This window comes from Tympanuchus pallidicinctus, unplaced genomic scaffold (assembly GCF_026119805.1).
Source record: "Tympanuchus pallidicinctus isolate F22 unplaced genomic scaffold, pur_lepc_1.0 scaffold7, whole genome shotgun sequence".
In the NCBI taxonomy this organism is placed as follows: domain Eukaryota; kingdom Metazoa; phylum Chordata; class Aves; order Galliformes; family Phasianidae; genus Tympanuchus; species Tympanuchus pallidicinctus.
The window spans coordinates 1360302-1384584 of NW_026294791.1; the positions used below are offsets into that span (position 1 = coordinate 1360302).

A 24283-nucleotide genomic window follows, 5' to 3' on the forward strand; every position below is an offset into this window, starting at 1 on the left:
AAACAGCGTGGCAACACAGCCATAAATACTGGGGGATCAGGAAAAAGTAGTGCTTGCTACCTCCAACTGTCATCTAATAGTGCAGGAGGTGAAGTTTTCAGTGTGAATAAGCATAAAAGTGTAGGCATGGCACAAAACCACTGTAACTGACTGTGCTTCAGGCTCAAGTCATCTTCATAAATGCTTCATTCTTCAGCTAACAGAATTTAGGCATCCTGAGAATTTACTGCATTCAGGAAGGGTTGTACTGAGCTAATAGTTGACACGTTGGTGGAAGTAATAGAGGTCAAGTAATGGGCCATCTAGAAAGAAACTGAGTGTGCAAAACCAGAAGATAGTCAGCACAGACAAGTTTCTGCAATGGAGAAAAAGAATGGTTTGGCTTGACTGATGGAACACAGGAGAGAAAACATCTAGAATGAGTGCTAAAGTCTGGGCAAGAAAGGGAGGCTGGCAATGCAGGCAATGCAGGCAATGCAGGCAGGCAGCACTCTCCATGCAGCAGCAGAACATCTGCATGTGCCAGACTGCTGTTGGCTGTGCATTTTAAATGGAGGCAGGGGGCTGAATTGAGCAGCCCGCTGGAACGCCAGCCCATGAGGGCACCTGCCCATCCCAGCCCGTTTCTGAAACGCTGCCCCTCGCTTCTTGCTTTTGGTGAACTCCAGCAGAAATGGGGTTTGTTTCTCCTCCTGAGCAAGGAACCTGCCAGCACTGAGCCTTCCTCTGAGCGTGTTTATGCGCCCGGAGCTGGACGGTGGCCAGGAAAGCAATCAGTCACGGGGCGAGCAGCCGTCTGCCAGCCCCAGGGAGCGTCTGGGAAAGATGAAGATCACAGGCAGCGGGTGGGAGGAAGTCGTGGGCATCCCCTCCGAGCGGCCAGCCAGAGCAAATGGCAGCAGTGGTATTAATAACCCGGCGTCAGCACGCGGAGCATCTGACCGGGAACATCAGATAGCAGGCAGATATGGAGGGCCTGGTGGCAAGTCATGTGAAGGGCGAGCGAGATAGCGGGGTGCTGGGAGACGCTGCCGGGAACACAGGGACGTGTCAGGCCCTTCTGTTCCTAGCAGAGCCACCTCTAAACATGCCGTGGTTTTCATCTGCTACTTTAAATGGTCAAGGGAGGCTGCCCAGCATGCACAGCCACAGAGATGGAGCAGAAAGCAGCGTGTGTCACGCTGAGACCTTCTGCACGGCACCTGACGTCAGAGCTGGGATTTATTGCTGGCATTTGCAGGAACACAGCCTGCTCGTCGTGGCTTCAACACCTTCCAGAGCACGCTCAGGCTGTCAGCCTACTGTTGTAAGAAATACTGAGATGCTGCAAGAATGGTTCTCCACAGCTTCATCTAACTGCCAACTTCCCGTGCTGCTAACTGCACACTGAAACCACTGCAATGCTGCTCACCTTTATGCTCACACCAGCAGCAGTACAAGCAAAGCCACAATGATTCTTCTCCCTTCACTTTGATTCAAGAAAGCAGTTAATAAAGCACAGCAGCTTGTCACAGAGGTAACATGCAGGCAGTGCCCCTTGCCAGGCTCCCCAAGCACCACCCAAAGGCTTCTCTGAGTACTGGACCCCCTCCCAGCACAGAGACTGCTCAAGGGCAGCATTCAGGCCTGGAGGAGCTGCCCTCACTCATCACGAGAGCCTGAAATTCTCACTGCAGCCTAAGAAAGGGGAATCACTTAGCACAAATAAGAGCTCTTTTTAAACCACAGATTAAATAGATATTCACAAGACAGAGTACAATGGCTTCGATGGAACCCTTGCAACCTATTATATAAATCCTCATTCATGCCCATGAGAGCTTTCCCTTTTCTTTTTTAATAACAGAGGAGACCACGCAGCCACGTGAAGGCAGTTACGTGGCTCAGAGATGTGGGGCTGCTGTGCTCACCCTGCACCATGCAGGGCTCCTGCTGGGGGGTTGCACGGCTGCACAGCTTCTCCCCATGGCACGGATTTGCTCACAGGGCACTGCCAGGGCTACATCAGCAGGTAGGTTTGTTGTTCAGCATGACTTACCCCACCCTGTGCTGTTACACCAACGTCAAACCTGACTGAAGGTAATGCTTTTGTTACAGCTTCGGCAATTTTCCGCGTTCCTCCTGAGAACACATTTTAATTTTTTTTGTCAGAATCGACCCCATAACACCTTCAATCTGAAATGAATGTATAATATGGCATCAGCCATCAGCCAGGCTCGTTAGCAGGGCTTGCTCTGCCGGCTGGGACACCTGCAGGAGGTGCAGATCTCCACAGTTGTGAAAGCACTATGCAGTGTCAGTGCAGCAAAGCAAAAGGGGTCAGCGTGTTCTCCCAGACCCACTCCAAACAATTTGCCATCTTTACAGATGAAAAAGCAGCAGGCAGCCTTTTGTGATGGCAGTGAAACTAGGACGTTCGATACACACCCACTTCAGAACTTCCCTCGCAGCTGCCTCTCCATTCAGCTAATATTCCTTCTCCAGCCTGTCAAGGATGCCTTTCCACGCATCCACACCGCCACAGACACAGCATCTCCTTTCTTTCAGTGTCCTCCACGTGTGCCTACCCACACTGGGCCTGGGCACCCAGCCCACCAAAGCCACAGAGCGGTTGGGTCGGAAGGGACCTCAAAGCCCAGCTCGCTCCAACCCCATACGATCCCTGAATGTCCGCCTCAGCAGCAGCCTAAGCCCAGTTTCCAAACAGGACTGTTCAAGGAAGAAGGATTCAGCTTAGCTGAGCTCACACTGCTTCCAATGGTGTCAAAAAAAGGAGCAAGGAGCAGCTTCTAACATGGAGCCAAAGTTGGCAGCAACCAAACAGACATCACTGAGTTTTCAGCATCCCGTGTTTGTGAGTGCACAAAAATAAAACCCCAAACCCAAAAAACCAAGGCCTTTAAAAAATGCTTGTTGCTAAAAGGTGCCAAAGAGATCCCCCACTTGCAGTTATCAGAAGCTGTTTTCTCAGGACAGATTTCTCCTCCCCAGTATTGCCAGCACACTGCGTTGTCAGGACGGCATGCAGACACGCTCCCTGCTCACACTGAGCTGGGGTGAGCACACACTGAGTGCTGCCTACCCTGAAGGTCCCCATTCCTCCTCCTCCCAGTGCCACCCGGCCGCAGTGGCAGGGACAGGAGCGGCTGTGTATGGTGCTGGGACATGGAGGAACAGCACTTGTCTTACTGCCATCCACCGGAACGGTGCCCCCGACAGACCCACATCACCACTGCCTTTGTATCTCCAGGTTACATCTCCTCCCAGATCAGCTGCTAAGCCATCCTTAGATGTCCATTCTCATGCTAAGGAAGGGAGATAAATCAGACAGAAAAGTCAAAATGCAGCACAGAATAAAGACTGAAATAAAATGATGTATGACTAGTGTAAAAATCACGGACTGACGTAAGGAATGGAACAGTGACATTTGATGTAGTGCTTTCCAGAGCCCTGCTTACTTGCCTTTCCTTAACTTTTGAAACCCTGTGCTGAGCTCACAGTGCAGTTCCGAGGAACAGATTATAAACAGAAGGATAGAACTTACTTTCTCCTTCTACAGAGAGATGAGACCAGAGAAATGCCTTCTCTCTGGCTTTGCAGCTAAACCCGAGCTCAGCCTCAGGGCAGCACAGGGGGCTGAGCCACCCCCTCCCGATTTTCTGGGCAGGTTCCTGCTGGCCCCCACCTGCAGGCTCTGCTCATTGTGAGAAGCAGCAGCAGAGCAGCTCCTGGCTCAGGGCAGTCGAGGAACCCAGCAGCAGCTCGGTGCTATGATGATTCTACCCCAAATCTTTGTTTATAAACGGACTGAACCGGGGATCACGTGCTACACTGTTTTGCAGAGAAGTTTGTACAGTGACATCCAGAAAGCTGTCTGATTAACTGATAAGGGAAAACAATACATAAGCCAAGTAGGATTTCATCTCTTCGTTCTCGCATTAAGTCATTCCCAGGTCTTAATTTTCAAACACAGAAGCATTCTGAGAATGTTTTGTAATTACAAACCAATCAGAAAAACCATCCAGGAGGAATAATTACATAATTTCCAGCTGAACTCGGAGCTGAGCAGAACTCGCAGCCCAGAGAGCAGCAATAAATAGCTCCTGGTATCATCGCTGCTGCTGCGGCCGATGACTCACCGCTGTCACTGGGATCCCATCCCAGAATAGTCACGCTGCTCTGTGCGCTGCATGCAGAATTAGCCACCAGGGACTCGCTATTAAACGAAACAGATTTGGGGTTTCAGGATTCGTGTGGTCAGATCATAGAAACAAAAGCTGTTCCAATCTCCCCTCCGCCAGGCGGAGCGGCACCTGCACACGGAGCACAGCCTATGGGCAGCATCCTGCACCAGCACCCTGCAGCTCCCACCTGCTGCCTGCAGGCACGTACTGATGCTTCCAGCAAGATGTGAGCACAGCATCTGATGCAGCTCATGGAGAAGACAGGGGTCACCTGCTTATGGCAGATGTGAGAGAAACAGCTGAACCAAAACCAACCGTGTGCCAGCTTGGTGGAGCCCAAGTCAGGTGCGTGACAAGCAGATGGAGAAGCTGGAATGTTTTGCTACTGCAGGAAGCTGAGAGCCTCACGAAACCCACTGCAAACAGCAATGTTTTGCTCTACAAATACATGCTGGTATACAGCACAGGGTGGGGTTGTGCTTCTGTGCTGCACCTCAGCAGGGCTGGTTTGGGATTCCTGGTGAGCAGCCTGGGAGCTGTGCAGGTCTGTGGGGATGCCCCGCGGGGCTGACGCTCTGCAGGGACCCTCTGGTCCCCATCCTCCCTTTGTACCACACATCTCTGACCGCAGACACATCCCTCATCTCCCAAAGCTCTTAATGGAAATAACATCAGGAGCATGGAAGTTTACTTCTTAGCTGAAATTCTCCCTCTCCTCCTGCACTGGAAAATGAACAATGCTTACAAGTGACATCACTTTTCCACATTTTTTCCACGTCAAATTCACTGCCTATTCCCACAAAGTATTCTCAGCTCCGTCTGAACAGCACAGGGAAGCAGTTGGCAGCCTACCACCACCCCTCAGCCTCCCGCAGAAGCTCTCTGCCCCAGGTGCCCCTCTGTGCCCACATCCCTGGGTCCCCCCCAGCTCTGGCACAGCAGTGAGAAGAAGCCACCACCCGGCTCCATTCACCAGCCCTCGACCTCACTGTGTGCTGCCGCTCTTGAGCTCTGAGACGTTCTCAGCTCAGCCCAGCCAGTGTCACACTGCTCTCAGTTGGCATTCCCTCCCTGGCTCCTTCACAGCACCATGGACTTCCAGAGTGCCCCCGGGGCCCTCTGTGTCCCTCTGCCGTGCGATCCCAACGTTGTTTATCCCCTGCTTCTCTCTCTCCTTGCTGGCTTGGCAACACTTCTCGCTTTAGCAGCATCTCTTCATTTAATTAGCTGGCTGTTTGTTTCGTTTTCCAGATCATTAACAAAAAGGTTAAATAAAACCATATGCAGCACGGCAACGAGACACCAGCCGAGAACCTTCCCAGCGGATGACAACTGAGATAACTGTGGCGAGCTTTGAAATTTTTGTCTTATTTTTTTTGGCTTTTCCTTCACTGGAAGGATATGCCAAACCCACCGAGCACAAATGCTGCCCTTTGCTCGTGGTTGTGATGGTGGAGCAGGGAGCACTGGGGCTCGTGCAGGTGGCACAGCTGGGAAGTGGGAAACGTCCTGCTGCTTGGCTTTCCAGGCTGACACAACTTCATCATTTTCAATAAACGTGCTGTATTTTTGCACTTTTTTCCCCCTGCTTTTTCTACGCCCCAGCCCCCAAAGTGCTTTGCTTAAATCACAGAATCTTTGAGGAGAGAAAAGACTTCCCCGAGTCCAGCCCCAACCCACCCATACTGTGCCCACCAGCCACGTGTTGCCAAACACTGCGTTTGCTCACTCTGCCAGTTTATCTTATCAACCCACCACATCTACCCACAGCCCTAACACCCCATATAACAGAACCAGGCCCTGGGATTCACTCTGTCTGCTGCCGTGGCTCCAACCCACACCTACCACCTTCCTGCAGGGAAGCCCAGGGGTGCTGCAGGTCAGCATGTCCTCCAGCTTTTGGGAGAGAAACATTCCTAGAGAAAACTTCCAAGAAGAGCGAGGGAAGATGGTATTTTTTCCCTGCTGACTGGCCAGTGTGGGGGCACAGCATGCAGCACTTCATTTGCTGCACTGTGCCGAGGAGCTGCAAGCAGCAGCAGCTCTCTGGATGGCCTCCCACACCTGCAGCACAGCACGAGCTTTGTGCCAGCCGGTCAGGCAAACACAGAAGCAGCAAGAAAAGGGAAACGCATCGCCTTCCAGCACAGAGCCTTTGTGATGTTCCAGAGCTCCAGCAACCAGCACAGCATCAGCCGCTCAGCTGTCTGCTGTCACACCAGCGTGGGCATGGCAGGAGCATGCACTGCTGCCCCTGTGAAGCTCTGGGTGCTGTTTCTACCCTTGTCTTTTAGCAGGCTTAGGAATGCAGACTCTCGTTTCTCAGGCATTATTGGATTTCCTGCATAAACCTCTTTTTGCAGAAGTTGATAGGGCGGATAACCATTTCTCATAGCTACAGGCTCTCCAAAGGGCAGTGCTGGGCCCTTCTCTGCTATGGTGAAAAACTCCATGGAAAAGAGCAGGCTTGGAATCTGCACTGGCTGGCAAGGATTTGTAATTAACGGCCACGCTAATTATCCCTCTGCTAGTAAAAGCATCGCCTCCTGTTGCATTCGCACCGGGCTGCTCTTTGGCATCTCTGTAGTCTGCCCAGTTTACCACAGGTGGATCCTCCTGCTTATTAAATCTGCACTTTTACTTAACTAAATACCAACTACGTAAAGGATACGGAAATAGAAAGGCCACAGCATGATGGGAGAGAATGCAGCCATGTTCTCAAGGCCCATGCTGACCAAGGGCACAGCAAGGGCTTCTCAGAAATGCCATTCCTGTACCACAAAGCTGCTGCTCATGTCTTTACAATCCCCCCACCACCACAGTGCTCCTGCTTCCCTTGAAGCACTCACTCTTAGGCACAAAAATGAAAAAAGAAATGCTTAAAATGAGAAGCGAATGAAGAGAAGGATCCCAAAAGCTCAGCAGAAAACCAGCAGCCCAACCTGTCTGTGCCTTCCTGCCCTCATTTTGTTCCAGTTGTGTCCTGCACACACCGCCCCGGTCTGACAGCCTGTACCATATTGGTGTGACAGCCCACACCACCCTGGTGTGACACCACTGTGCAGAACAGGAGCACAGCATGGCACTCAGCACCTCATCAAGCTGTGAAGACATCCAGGACAGCAGCACCTGTTATCCTTATCCTAGCACTTACCCTGCACAAAGCTGTAATGATCACTATCAATCTAACAGTGGGACATGAAAGCAAGCTTAAGAAGGAGCCAAGGTGGGACAGCATACAATCTGGTCCCAGGACTCCAACAGCCCCAGTGCTCCTTCTGGAGGCGTCTCTGCTGTTGCACACAATGGGAGGAAGCTTGTCATTTTTTGGCCTAAATTCCAGCCTCCCCTCACAAGGCTCAGCTTGCTGCCCGAAAACCATCACAGGATCATTACGGTTGGAAGAGACCTCTAGGATGACCACGTCCAACCACCAACCCACTGCCACCATGCCCACTGAGCACATCACCATCACACTGCCAAGCACAGCAGGGCACACGTGGGCCAACAACCTTCAGCTGGCATCTCCATGGGAGGGGGAAGATTCAGCAGAGCCCTGGGAGGCAGAGCAGCCACAGTGCCCAGAGGCCAGCCTGCCCCTAAACTCTGCAACATGGAGCTGGAGAGATGGGAACAGGGACTTTGTAGTTGTTATGGATTCGTACATGGACATATGCACGTGGGGGCTCGGCTCAAAGGAGCATCGCACCAAAAGAAAGAAAGATTGTTTCACTTGGAGCCTGGGGAACATGCTCAGCAGCAGTGGAGATGGCTCCAGGACGCCCAGCAGCACCACAGAACCCTTCCCCCAGGCTTTCAAACAGCAAAGGCACGCGCTTGTCTCTCCTTGCATCGCTCAGAGCCAATTAAATCACAATTATCTCATTGTTAAAGATCACGCTTCAGCCAGGCATTGTCTTCACTGACGACGCATTCTAACAATGCGTTCCTTATGCTTCCTACAGCCATTTGTGAGCCTAAGAAAAATATTTGACTTTCTCTTTCTAAACTGTGCCTACAGATTTCTGATCTACTTTTCGCAAACACGCTCTGTGCACAGAACTCAACTGCTGGTTGAGGATCCCACCTTTCTATTGGAGGCCAGGGAGTTCATAAACCAAGACCAAAAAAAATGCCATATCTATGGGCATCCGGAGCTCCACAGAAGCAGGCATCCTACAGGAGAAGTGGTCTCCCCATTAGTGGACAGGACTAACCCAGGCTGTATCGCGTGCTCTGAGCCCACCCAGCCCCCTGCAGCTCACTGGGATGGACAGACAGGGGCAGCCATGAACAAGGGGCAGCTGAGTCCTGCCATAAGCACCAGCTGAGGGCAACACCAAGATCACAGAATCATAGAATCATTCGGGTTGGAAAAGCCTTCCAGGATTCCCAATCCACCCCCAGCCATGCCCGCTGCCCACGTCCCTCAGTGCCACATGCCCACGGCTCTGCACACCTCCAGGAACAGAGACCCCCCACCTTTGTGCAGCGGTGCGGTGCTGAGTGCTCTTTGGAGATTTCTCCTAACATCCAACCTGACCTTCCTCTATAGCAACCTGAGGCCATCACTTCTTGCCCTAAATGCATGAGCCCTACATGGTATGGACCCCAGGCTGCCCAGGTTGTCCTCTAGCAGCGTCTGTAGCGTCCTCCCAGATGAAACTGGAGCAGGCAAAAAGAAAGGAGATGTTGAACAACTCCAGTGTGAGCATTTCCAATGCTACTACGTTTTTCATAACCTCTCTGCAACAGAGAGAAGCTGCTCGCTCCCTTGCATGCCCACCTGTTAGCAAATGGCTACTGGGTTTGAAGGCACTGTTCAGGACTCAGAGCCTTGCTAATTTTGTTAATACACACAAGTAACGAGCTATAGCTTCATCAAAGCACCTGAAGCAGATGGGACAGCAGCTGAACTCATCGTCAGCAACCATACAAATAGTGAGAATTTATCCTACGTAAGAACAGACTGTTTCTAATGAGGATTGAAAATATCATCTCCAAATCTCCAGTATGTTGAATTCCCCACGTTCCCTATATTGTCACAGGGTGATACAGAGACCACAATGATTACTTGCACTGTAAGGACACACAGATCACAGCACTCACCAACTTCACACCTCACCTCCAAAACCAGACCGTTGGCTACAAAATCAAAGTGTGCTGGGGAACAGAATGCAGGATGAAGTGCAGCCCTGGGTGCACAGCCCCAGGCCCCCCATGCACATCATCACCAAATCAGGCTGCCCAAGGAGGCTGTGGATGCCCCAACCCTGGAGACACTCAAGGCCAGGCTGGATGTGGCTCTGGGCAGCCTGGGCTGCTGGTTGGCGACCTGCACACAGCAGGGGTTGGAATGATGATCACTGTAGCCCTTTTCAACCCAGGCCGTTCTGTGATTCTAAGAAATTGGGGTGTCAGCACCGAGAGCCAAAGGAAACACTGAGCACCGCAGAGCCGTGCAACTTGGGGAAGGTGTGTGCGCAGCCAACGCCTCCGCTCAGCACACACAGGACTGCACAATTCCCAGCGCACAGCTGCACGCTCCCAAATGCAGAGCACACTTCTGAGCCCTCCTGCCCACCAGAGCTGCCTGATGCAGGCACAACAGAACAAGCAGCACTCACCAAATCCATGAATGACGGCGACTACGTGCAATATTAACATTCAACATCTTCCACGCTGGTGTTTCTCTCCTTGTCGCCTGAGCGCGCTCAGCACATTCTGTGCTCACCCCCAGCTCCCCTCGTGCTGAACTTGTATCAGCAGCACGCAGATACCTCCACGAGTTTTTATTCTTTCTGATTACATGTCAACTCCCATTTCAGGGTGGATGTCACTTCGCACACGAATACAAACGACTTGGCAATCAGACCGTGAGGGTGCCGCGGAACAGCCTCTCCAGACTCCCATAGTTCTTCGTCTCTATCAGAAGAAAAAAGATCTATTTCTGGCAGAACCCAAACTGCAGCTTCCTGCTCTCATTTGTATCATCCCTTCCAGTGACACTGACACAGAAGGAAAAAAAAAAAAAGCAGCGGCGGGTGTTCTCCAAACTCCAGAGACATCCCCCCGTTCCTGTTTATCCTCCCCAGGTCACACTCATCGCTCACTCAGACGCCGCTGAGCTCAAGTTTCCGACGCTCCCATCGCGTGTGACAAGCCGCAGGGATGGCTCCTCTGTGACAAAGGCCTGGGTGAGCAATGGCAACAAAGGGTGAGCCCTGAGGACGGCTCCCAGTGCCCCAGCAGCGCCTGGCTGGCCCTTGGCACAGGCAGCGGCACGCTCTGCTTCGCTCCGTCACTCGGGGACGCGTCTGTGCTCAGAGCGGAGCCCCGCTCCCTGCATCTGCTTCTAGGAAAATGCTCCAAGCAGGTACGTCTGCAGCCGCAGCCGCATCCAGAGGCTTTGAGCAAGAGCAGATTTTTGAGTCTCTGCGTAAAATGGAATTTTACAGGATTGACATTGAAGCTCTGCTGCTGAGCATCCGGCTCGCGGGGCTGGGCGCTGCTGGGGACGTGAGCAGAGACGGCCCTGGTGTGAGGGGCGCTGGGCACAGAGGGGACACAGGGGGCAGGGGAGGGCTGGGGAATGCCGGGTAGCTGGGGAAGGAGCTCTGCCAAGCGGGCAGCACCAAGGGATGCACAGCACATCCCCTCTCCGGGCTCCCCTGATAGGAGTCTTCCCTCTGACATCCCGAAGGAAGGGTCCTTGCCATGAGCGGCAATGGGTGCAGCACAGCTTGCAGGCACTGTGTCCAAAGGGGTGGTCACAACCCCCTGTGTGCTGCCAGCCTATTCTATGCTTCATCCATCACAAACACACTGATCGCCTCACACGTTGAAAGCGCTGCAGAGGTTCGATGAAACAACCACAGCCGTGGGGCAGGCTGAAATCTCATTTACCATTACATAAGAGAAATGCAGCCCACTTAATGAGCTGAACCCAAGCTGGGGCTGTTCCCAGCGTTCACGTCAGCACCGTGGGGCTTTGGGGCCCAACAGCTCCGTTATAAATAACACACAGTAACGCCTCTGGTGAGATTTCAGATCCTGCCAGACTCCAGCCCACCAGCTGGCCTGCAGCACGACTCCCACTACTTCTGGAAAAAAGACAAGATGAATTCACTGCTCACTTTGGTGGCAGAAGATCCCACGTGCTCTTTTTCTATCCCACCACTGAGCTGCTGCATCTTCCATCCCTGCTCCCATTTTCATGGCATCTCACGTCACATTTCTAGCCCTTCCCCTCCTTGAGCATCCCCGATGTGATGTGGATAATTCCACTGTGCTCCTGGAATGCTTATCATGCTGGACACTCCAGGTCCTCCAGCACATTCTACCTTCATTCTCCCAATCAACAGCAGATTGCTGCAAAGCTTCAGGAATGCTCTCAGTGCCCAGAAAGTACCACTGCAGAGCCCGAAAGAAATCACCTGGTATTTTCGATGTCTGGAGACAAAGCAGAAGTGCAGCACATTTGTGTGCACGTCCCGTGGCACCTCTTCCCAGATTAAAGGCCATGTACCCTTCAAGAACACACTGGGGCTTTCACCCCAGAGAAATAAATAAGATACTGAACACACCAAGAGGAAAATTTTGTCTTCCCCCTCGTGGTTACCAGTGGAACAATCAGGGTAATATGCAAACATCCCTGCTTGTAATCTGAAAGCTTGAGAATCATTTGGACAGATGGAGGTAGAGATGATAGATGGAAGGATGGATGGACGGATGGATGGATGGACAGACAGACATATGGACCGACACACAGATGGATGGGCAGAAGCAGAGATGGACATGTGGATGGACAGATGGATGGACAGACAGACACGTGGATGGACAGACAGGCAAATGGATGGATGGATGGGCAGACGCACAGAAGATCACTGAGATGGATGGCTGGACACATGTATGGGGCAGGGGATGCAACTCTCAGAATCCAGCTTCCCACCCAGTGCAGCTCCCTGGGACTCCAGGAGCTGTTTGGCAGAGCAGCATCGACCCTTCCACACATGTTTACAGAGTTCTGCTCAGCACACGCACCTACTGGGGCTGACTTGCAGAATACAAAGCTATCTATTGATTTGCAAGTGATGCAATTGCCTGCACACCCAGCCAAGGGCTCGGCCACACAGAGGCCTTCCATTCATTGCCTTTTTTTCTGGCCGCACTGATTCATGATGATGACATTCCGATTTGCAACTCTAATCTCCTTCTTGCTGTGAAGCAGGCAACCGGCGCACTACCTGACACTGCCTTCACTACCTGCGTCCTCTGGCTGAGGCTGACAAATGCACTTCAGCAATGCAGTAATAAAACACGGAATCACAGATTCATAAAGATCGGAACAGACCTCTAAAACCACCAAGCCCACCCCCATGCCAACTAACCGCATCCCTCGGTGCCACATTTCCCGAACACATAAGCTGGAAAATGAGCTCGCTGAGATCCAATCCTTCCTGCAGCTTCGCAGCGAGCCATTCTGAGGTGTTTTCAGTAGGAAACAACATAAGGAATTGACAACAGCAGCAGGGCCATGAGCACAGCACTGCCAGCTTTGCAGCCGTTTGTGGGCACCAAGCAGCTCCCAGGCAGGTCCTGGCAGGACAACCTCCTCAGAGCACACATCTTTGCTAACAGCACACCAGGACCTTAAGGCTATGGGCACGCTGCATGTAGCAGAAGTACACGGGCTGGACAGGTTTCCAACAGGCTCTTATTTTGATCTATTATTTTATTGTACCTTTAGGGGGCTTTAATTTCATGTTCCGGTTTGGCTACTTCCAAACTCCAAAGCTTTCTGAAACCAATTTGTGGAAGAGATGCTGCAGGGGACGCGTGTTCCCATGGCAGGAGGCGAAGGGACTGAACCAGAACCAATAATCATTTGTCTGATTGAAACAGAAACCACTACAAATTTTTCAAAATGAGCTTTACGCCTAATGTGAGCTGCATTAGCTCTCAATGCTCCAGTTCTTTTGAGATAGGCTTGCTGCATTGCCTCAGTTGGTAAGGAAGCATCGATGGTTGTTTTCTAGATGAAATTCGACAAAGAGGTGGAGAAAAAGTTCTCTAATTGTTTGCAGATTGTAATATTGTCACTTGTAAACACAGTGGCACTAGGAGGTGAGTTAGACTGAGTAGCTGGGCAGCAATGTGTCAGACATCATAAAACCACAGAACCAAGAAGGCTGGAGAGACTCTCTAAGACCCCCAGCCCACCACCAACCCTCTCCACTGACCGCATCCCTCGGTGCCACATCTCCAGGGTCCTTGCTTGGAACAGGTTGCCCAAGGAGGCTGTGGATGCCCCATCCCTGCAGGCATTCAAGGCCAGGCTGGATGCGGCTCTGGGCAGCCTGGGCTGCTGGTTGGTGACCTGCACACAGCAGGGGGTTGGAACCAGATGATCACTGCAGTCCTTTGCAACCCAGGGCATTCTAGGATTCTATGACCTCAGCTCACTGCACCCAGGGCCAGGCAGCCCCAGCACGGTGCTTGGCTGGCTGCTGCGTGCCCCACCTGCAGCACAGAGGTAGTTGTGAAGAACGTAATTGCCTCTTTAACTTAGGTCATAATATTATGACTTCTTACCCTCGACGTGTTCTTTTTGTCTCTTTTTGTCTGCAACCCTTTAAGCTGTAGTTTTCAAGAGCATTAGCTTTCCTAGCTGCTTGAGTGCAGGAGGGGTATTTTTACCTAACAGCAGTCTGTGTTAAAACAAGCAGACGCCAATTTGGGAGTGCAGTACTTAAGGAGCTATTTCCTGACAGCAGACAAGAGAACGCAGCACTTTCCTCCAGCACTCAGATTGCTCCTTTCTGCTCCCCTTCCACAATGTGAGCTCCTGTCATGCTCTCACTTTCCTTGGAGTACAAATCCATCTGCATGAAAATGCTTTAAAATATTTCCTATTTTCACTTAACTTCATGACAGGGGAAAAAATGCCTAGCAGAGAATGGTATCACCAGTGAAATCACAGAACCACAGAGCCATTCAGGATGGAAAAGCCCTCTCAGCTCCGCCTGCCCACCCCGTGCCCACTGCCCACGTCCCTCAGTGCCACCTCCCCACAGCTCTGAACACCCCCAGGGATGCTGACCCCCCACCCCTGGGCGGCTGTGCGGTGCTGAGCGCTCTTTGGAGCAGAGATGTCCCCCAGCACCCAGCCTGCCCTGCCCTGCACAGCGTGAGCCGTCTCCTCTCATCCCATTGCTGCTCCCTGGGAGCAGAGGCCGACCCCCCTGTCCCCAGCCTCCTGCCAGGAGTCCAGTTCTGTGTGTTGTAATCCCCACCTTTGTACAGTCACTCTGAAGAAGATAACACAATATTTTGAACTTCAAACAGCAGCGAATTTTCAGTTTCTCTGACCCCTTCTGAGTTGGTTTCCAGACGTTATCAATGTTATGATTTTGTTGAATAACTCATCTCCTCAGAGTATTGAAAGTTCCCTTTCAGTGATACATCTTCTTAACAAAGAAGTAGCTCATATTGACAATGGCAGGTTTTTCATATTGAAATCACTCTCATTTGAACTTCCAGCAGCAGGATAATACGCACATTCCTACCTAATTCGTCCAAGTCAGAAGACTCTGGTGCACTGACTTTGTGCAAATCAGAACAATAATTCTTAAATGATTTACAAACACAGCGAATGTGCCATCATTATACCAGAGCACAATGCACCACGAAGTACATACAGTTATGTTCAGAGAGGAAATGCACTTGCACTGAAGAACCATGCACCCAAGGGTGGCGTTCTGGAGCAGGCTGCCCAAGGAGGCTGTGGATGTCCCATCCCTGCAGGCATCCAAGGCCAGGCTGGATGTGGCTCTGGGCAGCCTGGGCTGCTGGTTGGCGACCTGCACACAGCAGGGGGTTGGAATCAGATGAGAACTGTGGTCCTTTTCAACCCAGCCATCCTATGTTTCTATGATTCTTCTGGACTGTGTGCAGATGGAACAAGGCAGAGCACAGGATGTGTTCCACAGGGCTGACGCAGTGACCGCATGCAGGTTATTGAACACATCCCCAGAGGTGGGAGCCCCAAACCACAACTCCTCCCCCTGCACCAGGGGCAGGTGGTGGCAGTCAGCTCTGCAGAAAGCAAAACAACCACCTGAAGAAGCACAGGGGAAAGGACTTCTTACAGCCACTGCCATTTCTGCCTTCTGAGCTATCGGCTGAGTTGACCCCAATTTGAGGAAGGCACACACAGACAGAACTTGAGGGATAAAAATCTCCTTTTGCAGCCAAGCAGAGCGCTTTCTACGTCAGAGCCAACCCCGTGGGCTACAGAGAGCGCTCTCAGCAGCCCAGCAGGCAGATGGCACCAAGCTTTATGTAACACAGCAGCACAAGACGCTTGCCCAGGTAACGCTGCCTCTGTCGTCATTAGCAGCACTGGGAAAGCATCGGGGACGCACAGCCCTGGGCAAAGGCAGCGTGCTGCAGCCCCTGCACGCCTCTCCCAAAGCACTGCTCTGCCAGAACTCACTGAAATCTCTGAGCTGTGCCAAAGGAGTTTCCTTATCAAGCAGGTATGAAAACTAATAGCAATGTGCAAATGTAGAGCTGTAACATAAAAGAGTAGGTGTATTCTGTTAGCCATAAAGGGAGCTTCTAGCACACTGCTATTATTGCAGAAGCACGTGCAATGCACAAACAGTAAGAAACACCACTGAAGCACGCCGACAAACTCCAGCAGTGATGCCAGCGCTGGTGTTCTGCCACTGCAGCTTCCCAGCACACCCAAGCAGCAATGTGGGGATGGCAGCAGCAGGGTCAGCCCACAGCAGCTGGAGATGTGCTCCAGATCTGCTGCAGTTACCTTGCGCCACTTGCAGCTCCTGGGAGCCTGCTCATGGAATTTTCTATCAGGAAACATTGTATGCGACGAAAGTGCAGTGCATTTGTTTCCTTGGAAACAAACCCTTTCAACCTCCGTTGCATAGAATCTTAAGCAAAAGAAAAGTCTGTAATTAGGCACAAGGTCTAGCTGTTCTAAGCCAGCAAGATGTTAAATCACAACTATTTTATTAGCAATGGAACACAATGAAAATGCACTTATCTCAATTATGGGAGTAATAAGTCTTCACATCAGCCAAAACAATAAATCCACTGAACCGCACTGAGAAATATAATTACTTGCTCATTTAACAGAATTTGGTAGGCTTTGATTGAGCCACACAGGGATGAACAGAAAGCCTCTAAGTGACAAACAACAAGGGAACAATAAGTAACACTTACTCATTCAGGAGACCTCACGGCCCTGAAAGCCACCCAAGCACTGGGTGCTGCCGCACTCGCTGCGACCGCGCAGCCACAAGGACCGACGCTGCCACTGAGTTTCACAATAAAATGATCTGAAAAGGTGATTGTAGAATCATAGAAAGGATTCTAAAAAGAAACCGATGTCGGAAAAGACCCCCAGCATCATCACCCAGTCCAACCGCCCCCCTTCCACCAGCATTTCCCACTGAACCCCATCCCTCAGTGCCACATCCACGCCTTCCTTCAACACCCCCAGGTTGGTGACTCCGTGCTCCCCGTGCAGCCCATCACAGTACCCGACCACTCTTTGGAGAAGGAACTTCTTGTAATATCCAACCTGAAATTTATACATCCTACGTAACGAGGTGTTAAATTCCACTGTGAAGTTACTACGTTTCCTACAAAGAAGTTTTAAAAGATTATCACATTCTATAAATCTGGAGCTTTCTATCATTCTACATTTCTACTGCTGATTTCATGCATTACAAAGTCCATTTTACTGTACACTGAGCAGGTATAACACACCCAAACGTTACTTCTGTTAAACTCTACCAGGCTCTGGGGGAAGCAGATAAATAATGGCAAGGCTGACGAAAGCAAAGCCTCGTGTTCTGCACACAGACTGCGCCGGCAGCACCAGCAGCTCTCAGTGCCTGGCTTTTGTTGGCCATTCTCTGGAGATTCTCTCACTTCTGATCGATTTTCCTTTCCCTTGTACAAATGTTTTAGAACCAGAAGGATTTATTCTATGACCACCGTGTCTTTTTGATTAAACGCCGTGCCGTGGGGCTTTCTGCACAGTGACTGGCAATGAAAGGAAGTGCTGGGACACGGCTGAGCTGCATCGGTTGGGCAAACAGAGGTAAGTCACAGGGAAGGGAATTTTCTTCCCACTTGCCCTCTGGACATCTCCCAAACTCAGTCACCCAGTTTACACGTGGGCTGGCCTCTCACTGCTCACCGAGGCTGCTGGGAGCTCTGCAATGCCACCAACACGGGGCTCCCTCGGACAGCCTCATCTTCGGGTTTCTCCTGACCTGGCAACCTGGATGGGAACAGCACAGAACCCAAACCACTCCCCTCACACCCCCACTCCCCTTATTTGAGGCCCGGGCACCAACGGCACCAAGAGCATGAAGCAGATCATGGAATTGCTCGGCTTGGTAAAGACCTTCAAGATCACCAGGTCCAACCTCAACCTAACCACACTGCTCTAACAACCTCAGAGATGATCTGCACCAACACCTGGCTGCTTCCCATGGGCTCCCACAGCCCACAGTGACACCAGTCCTACGCTGAGGCCTCCATAAGATGGCACCAACAATGTGATCAAAGCACTACAAGAGGCAATCCACCCTCTGGAAGCCTGATGTCTTTTTCATATCCTGGCAGCCAAATTGCACAGTGCTCAAGGTGAAGCACCAGGCACAGAACCGCAGCGTTGCTGGCTGAGAACAGAGGGATCAACTATTTCTAATCTCCTTAATCCTGTTTTTCATGGCTTTTTCACTCACTTCCAATCTCTAGGGTATATGGGATCCTGTTCTGCAATGTTGTGAGTCACACAGAAGGCAGAACACACCACATCATCCATACCCAGTCATGTGGAGGGCAGCAGGGACCTGAGAACCACCTCTTGTCTGGAGCACAGAAGCCAGACCAGCCCACGTCACAGCAGCTCCCGTTGCTGAGGTTGCAGTGCCATACTGTGAAGGCAATGAGCATCCTGGCCTGTGGTCAATCAAAATCCCCACCAACATCTCAGACGTGAATTAATGAAAACCTACAAGGCTTCAAAACACAAAACCAGCATTCACAGAGGTGAGCAGTCTGTTATAAGCTGCGTTTGTTCTTGAGATGCGGAGAATGGAAACTTGGCCCCAAGCTGACGTTGCTCAAAGCCTATCGTGTGAGAAGCACATCTGGAACGGATCAGTCTTCTGCACTGCTCTGTTTGGACATAAACAGGGGATGAAATGGATTCTAGACCAGTGAACCATAGATTAGTTTCATTTGAAGAGCAACTGAAAGCTGTTATGTCTGATATTGGCTGAAAATTGTATCTAGTTAATAGAATCAGACACAAAGGAGGTGAATGTCATTTCTGCTAAAGCAAACATGCAGACAAACGCTCGCCTCATTGCTCAGACTGGGGTCCCACCAAGCAGTGCATCAGCATTTAACCCTTCCTGTATCAGAGGGAAGTGTCTTCACCTTCCAGGAGAGCTCTTCAGAACTCCTGGACACCTCTCCTGGAAGAGCTGCAAGTTAAAGGCTCGCATAGCAGCAGCGGCCGGGGAGCTGATGGAGGGCAACCACAAAGCTGAATTCATGTTTTGCTAACAAATAATTCAGTGCAGCTGGTTACGTTGCTCCAACACCCCTACCAGCTGAACGGGGCACACAGGATCTATGGAAATAGTCGGTAATATTCCGAGTTCATTAAGAGTATCGCTCGCACAGAACAGACCCTTCCATGCCAGACTCATGCTAATCATCGTGAAACCCTATTTTCCCTAATTGTCCGGGTAGTTAGTTATGAAGTTCATTAGGAATTAATTACAAATTTCACAAGGCTAACGATTAAGGCTATATAGAATGCTGCCAAACTGCAGCGCTCTAATACTGATAGATAATATGAATATTGAAACAATAACTAAGGACAGATCCCAAAAGCATGCAGACGGGGAAGAACCAACTCCAAGGAAACAATCCGTATGAACCTGCCAACACGCAGCATCCCTTCCAACACCGAGCTCATCCATCCACCTTACATTCCATCCTGCATCCATCCTGAACCACCACCGGCTGCCTGACCAGCAGCCCGAGCTCCCAGCCCAGCCTGGTTGGACCCAGCTCTCTGCAGGCATGGCACTGCTCCCAGCACATGGGGAAGCAGCCCCACAGACCCATGGCCAAGCTGTGAGGCGGGCCCACCAACACTTACAAGTAGATTTAAGTTACATCTCGAAAACATCTTCAGTCAACAGAACGCGACAACAAATTGCAACTCCTGTTTTTGTTGTCTGTGATGATTTATTGGCACCGACGTTCATTATTTCAAACACGAGCTAATAAAAAAAAAATGAAAATCACATACTGGGAAAGCATCAAAATGACAGCAGCAGCAAACATGTAACTTTAAAATTAGAATCTACTCTTTATAACAGAGTAGAGGTCTTTTTCATTACAGCAAAGTAATATGTAAACTATTAATTTAACGTACACTGGAAGGTGTGGGATAAAATAAGAATTAAACAGTGCTTTCATACCTGCAATAAGCTTTACATGATACAGGCAAGGACAGCTGTAAGATGCAGAGCACCCAGGACTGCACGAGGAGGTGAGCTGATGGAAGGCGAGGATGGATCTGCTCAGTACAGCTCTGTGTCCTCATTGGGCTGCACAGAGCCAGCACCAAACACCTGGTTTGGATAGGAGATTCACCAAGGAGGATGCTGATATTAGTTGAGACAGTTGGAAAAGAAATGATGGAGAAGTCACAGGCTTTAGGGGCTTTCCCCCCCGCTTCCATTTGACTTAGCAGGAGAAGTGCTCTTCAAGCAGACAGGGCACAGTGCCACCAGCCAACCCGTTCAGCTGGGTGCAGGTCAGAGTGCCAGCCCTCCAAGAGCAATGACCACGTCTGTCTGACACACGAGGAGAAGCAAGGCCACATCACTCACCAATGCGTAGATGTGGCACTGAGGGCCGTGGTTTGGCAGGGTTACACTGGTGCGAGGAGGATGGTTGGACTGGTCTTGAAGGCCTTTTCCAACCTCGGTGATTCTATGAATCTATGAAACTCAAATTACAACAAAGGATAAGAAATTCTTTCAGAGCGCTGTTAATGAGCCCAGCGTGTGCCCCATGCGTGGCCACCCCTGGAGCAGCGACAGGCAGTGAGATGGGATCTGAACAACCAAAGACTTTCTCAGCATGTATTGAAAATGGGCAGCCCAGTGTTGTGCAGGGCAGCCAACACATGCAGCCTTCTGGACTGAAAATGAGCAGTGCTTCACAGCACCCTCCAGCACACTGAAATGTGCCACTGTCCTCAAACTTTCCCAGATGTCCTCATTGCTTTTGTAATCATGGCACTGCATTATTATTCTGAACAATTCAGAGCTCTTTCACTGTTTATGTTTATTTTTCATGAGCACACACGGATCCCATAAGTCGAAAAGTGAACTTCACTTGAGCAAGGATACAGTGCATTAAGCCACTGCAAAAAGGGAATCAAATTAAAGCTTGCAAACCTGTGAAACAATTTGTTCTGGCTTTGGTTGTTGCATCTGATGCCTCATGAGTAAATCCAATGGTCAGAACTCTACGGCATCTTACAAAGAAAGGATTTTCTCCATACTACTATCATTTTTTTGTCTTATCTTTGTTACTGCAACAAAACTACAGCAGCAGAAACCAAAGCTGATGTGACACATCTGGCTTGGGGCTGTGAGGAAAGGCCTGGACAATGCGAGGTAACAAAGAGAGCCAAATTTTAGATATGTGCTCCACCGCTCCTCACAAAGAAACAAGGACAGATGTCCTTAGGAGTTTTATTAAATATACAAGCACTGTATTGTAAATTGTATTTTATTCTATTTTATTCTATTGTAAAGTAGCATCCAGGGGTGGCTGGGTGAAAAAGATATAGTGCTGCTCATCAACTTGCTAGAGAAAATGGGGGAGATGCAGTAATTTGTAGGTATGCTACGGAGGTCGCTTTGCTTCAGTCCTGTGCATGGCACAGAGCTAACTCAGAATCACAGAATCACCAAGGTTGGAAATGACCTACAGGATCATGCAGTCCAACCATCCAGCTATCACCAGTAGTTCTCACTAAACCATATCCCTCAACACAAAATCCAAACATTCCTTGAACAATTCCAGGGTCGGTGTCTCCACCACCTCCCTGTGCAGCCCATTCCAGTGCCTGATCACTCTTTCAGAAAAGTAGTATTTCCTAATGTCCAGCCTAAACTCAAAGGATGCTGCTGCAAAGAGCGAGCAGGAGACAAGCAGGGAGAACCGTTGGTGCCTGGGAGGGACAGCAGCTAGAAAACCTTCCAGAGGCCATGAGAACCATCAGCCCAGTGCTGGAGCTGCTGCAGGATGTCACTGTGCCACCGGTGCCCCACTGGGCTCTGGCCCACTCGGTGGCAATGATGCTGAACCGCTCACCCATCATGCAGCTCTACTGTCACAAGCCCAGAGGGTTCATTTGACTCCAGCCCTGGAGCCAAAGCCCCCAGCAGAGCCCTCCAGCACCAAGAGCCAGGCCAGGGAAACAAGCCATGGGGCAGCGCTCCCATCAAACAACGTTTCGCTCTACCAGTGGATGCAATTTAAAACAGATTCAGAATTATTCATCAGTATGGATTAGTGCTTGTCCTGTTCCCCTCAAGCATTCACCAGTGCCAAAGCACTTGGTGAGTCCTTCTCACACCCTCAGAACGGCCACTGGGCACAGCTGGCAGCAGCCACTGTCCAGGGAGAGCCACAACCCCCCATGGCCCAGCCCCTGCCTACTGCTCTACAGCTTGTGCCAAGTGGCTGCCACAGCCTGGCAGCAGAATCCATGGCTGAGAATGAGCTGCACGCCTCCCCGTCAAGCAGCTGCAACCTAAAGACTCCAAACACAGCGTTCACCAAGGAACCCACAATGAGATCCACGGGGGTGTTGTAACGCATCTGGTAAATAAAATGTCTCCAAAAAGATCTCTCTGAATGAGCACAGCGGTGGCTGCCGAATGCTGATTTGCTGCTGGAAGGGGCTCGGGGGCTTTGGTGGGATTCTGGCCAGGAAGCAATGAGATCTGCATCCCCGCAGGGACGGACCGCGTGGATAACAGCACAGCGCTGCGCTGCTCACCCAGGGGCTGTGCTGAAAGCCTGAGCTGGCTCTGTACAAATCCCAGCGAGCTGATGTCTGCCTTGCCTTTTATTCCAGCCAAAAGAAACGTGAAACAAAATAAACAGGTGACCTGCACTGGAATTTGTACTGCAGTGACAGAGACATCAGGAACTCAGTTGCCAAAGCGAGCAAATTCCAGCCTCAATGCATGCCTATGAGCTTCCAGAAGAGCACAACTGGCTTCAGCTCAGTACGTATGCACTGTGAGTACTTTTCCATCACAGCACCACGCTGTCTCTGTGGCACTGTGTCAGGTGACACAGACCAAACCACGGCTCTTCATAGCACCTCGGTGCATCCACGGAGCTCCCTGCCAGCCCTGACCCAAAGCACTCAACGTTCGAGGGTCAAAACCTAAACCACAACACGTATGAATGCAAGGAAATAACGTGCTGCCCCTTATCGTTTGGTAAGGAGGATCTGGGAAGGCACAGGGCCTGAAACATTTAAAAAACTGAAATTCTGCTCACCTGTAACTGGTAGAAAGGAAATGTAAGACCTGAGGAGAAAGGAAGAACTTCCAAAAACAACAGTGAGATGTGTCGGGATCTCTTCCTCCAAATACATGCTAATGCTTACACCCCGCAGCTCCCTGCTCTTACATTTCATTTTTATACCATAAATGCAGAAGAGGTGGTGCAGCTATGGAAGCACAACCTTCCTTGAGATGGTTTCCAAAACTTCCTATCAGCAGCCCAAATCTGACAAGATTTGGTGAGGGGTGAGCATGGCACGGCCAGCAACAGTTCTGGATGCCACTTGGTGCCTGGACAAACCTTCCCACCAGCTCATGCAGGCAGGAGAGAACCGAGCCCCCCATGACCCATCCACCTGCAGCACTGCTATGGTGAGCTGTGCAGCTGCATGGGCCCTGATGTCTTCTGCCTTCTCCTGGGGCAAAACAGAGATGGGGCCCTTCCCAGCTGTTTGGTTTGCACTAGGCTGCTGGAAAGGGCAGTGGTGGCGAGGGGACACGTGAGGATGCTGCCTGCAGACAAGAAGGAACCTGCTCTGAAGGATGCTGAGCTGCAATCATGGACCCGACTGCTGCATGTGCTAATTGCAGGAAGAGCTGCTGCCAGCTAACGGTGCCCTCTGAGTTACAGCTGCTGGGCAAACCACGGCTGGGGCCATAAACCTGCTGGCCTGAGCACAGCAGTTACTCTCACACGAACCACAGCCCAGGTGACAGAAAGAAGGCTCTTAAAAAGATATTAATTTCTAGGAATCGGCCTATAAAATGTATTTATATCCCTCTTAGTAGAGGCAAATCTAATACAAAAGCAGAACATGGAGCACACTTTGATACCTTTAGCAGCAGCTCAGATAACAGCATTAGGTTCCAAGCCAAGCAAACCACTTCATTTTCCTTACAGCCCAAGTGCTGCAGGTTACACATTAACCTGGGAAGCAGCAGCGCTGTGCCACGCATGGGAGTCAGCAGATCACGTTGTGCAGCTTCTTCCAGAACAGCCCTTTCCCTGAGAGCACCCAGGAATCAAAGTCAATGATTAAAGACGATGAGATTTCTCTGTTTTCTGTCGTTTTCCATGCAGGTATCATTTACCACCTGAATAAAGAACTCGATGGTAACATTTGTAATTTGGAAAGATCTTCTGAATAACTGCATATTCCCGCGCTAGATGGTAACTCTATATAAAAACCCAGCTTAACATGCCATAGTAGGAGTGTTGCCCAGCCTGCCTGCTGTGCTTGGTTGCAGCCAGGGAGGGCACCAACCCTACCCAGGGCTGCCAGGACACCAGGATGTGCTTCACATAGAGGCACCCTGGGAGCTTCTACTGCAGAGCTGCATCTATGCTTTCTCCAAGATACCTGAGCGTGCTGATATGAAAGGAAGCGCCCTGAGGGCTCTGCTTGGAGCACATGCACCCCAGCTCCAGGTGCTCTG

At 50.7% G+C, this 24283-nt stretch overlaps 1 protein-coding gene across 5 annotated transcripts in view; it reads right to left on the minus strand.

Annotated features, from left to right (window-relative positions):
* The window catches only part of PDE4B (phosphodiesterase 4B), a 147226-nt gene that overhangs the window by 50241 nt on the left and 72702 nt on the right, over positions 1–24283 (minus strand). The window contains exon 1 of one of the 5 annotated variants that reach the window (XM_052666871.1): positions 9809–10543. The exons of the other annotated variants lie outside the window; for them this stretch is intronic. Coding sequence (XP_052522831.1) covers positions 9809–9855 — 47 coding nt within the window. The 5' untranslated portion in view covers positions 9856–10543. Of the gene's footprint in view, positions 1–9808; positions 10544–24283 lie in introns of those variants that run through there. 5 annotated transcript variants of the gene reach the window in all.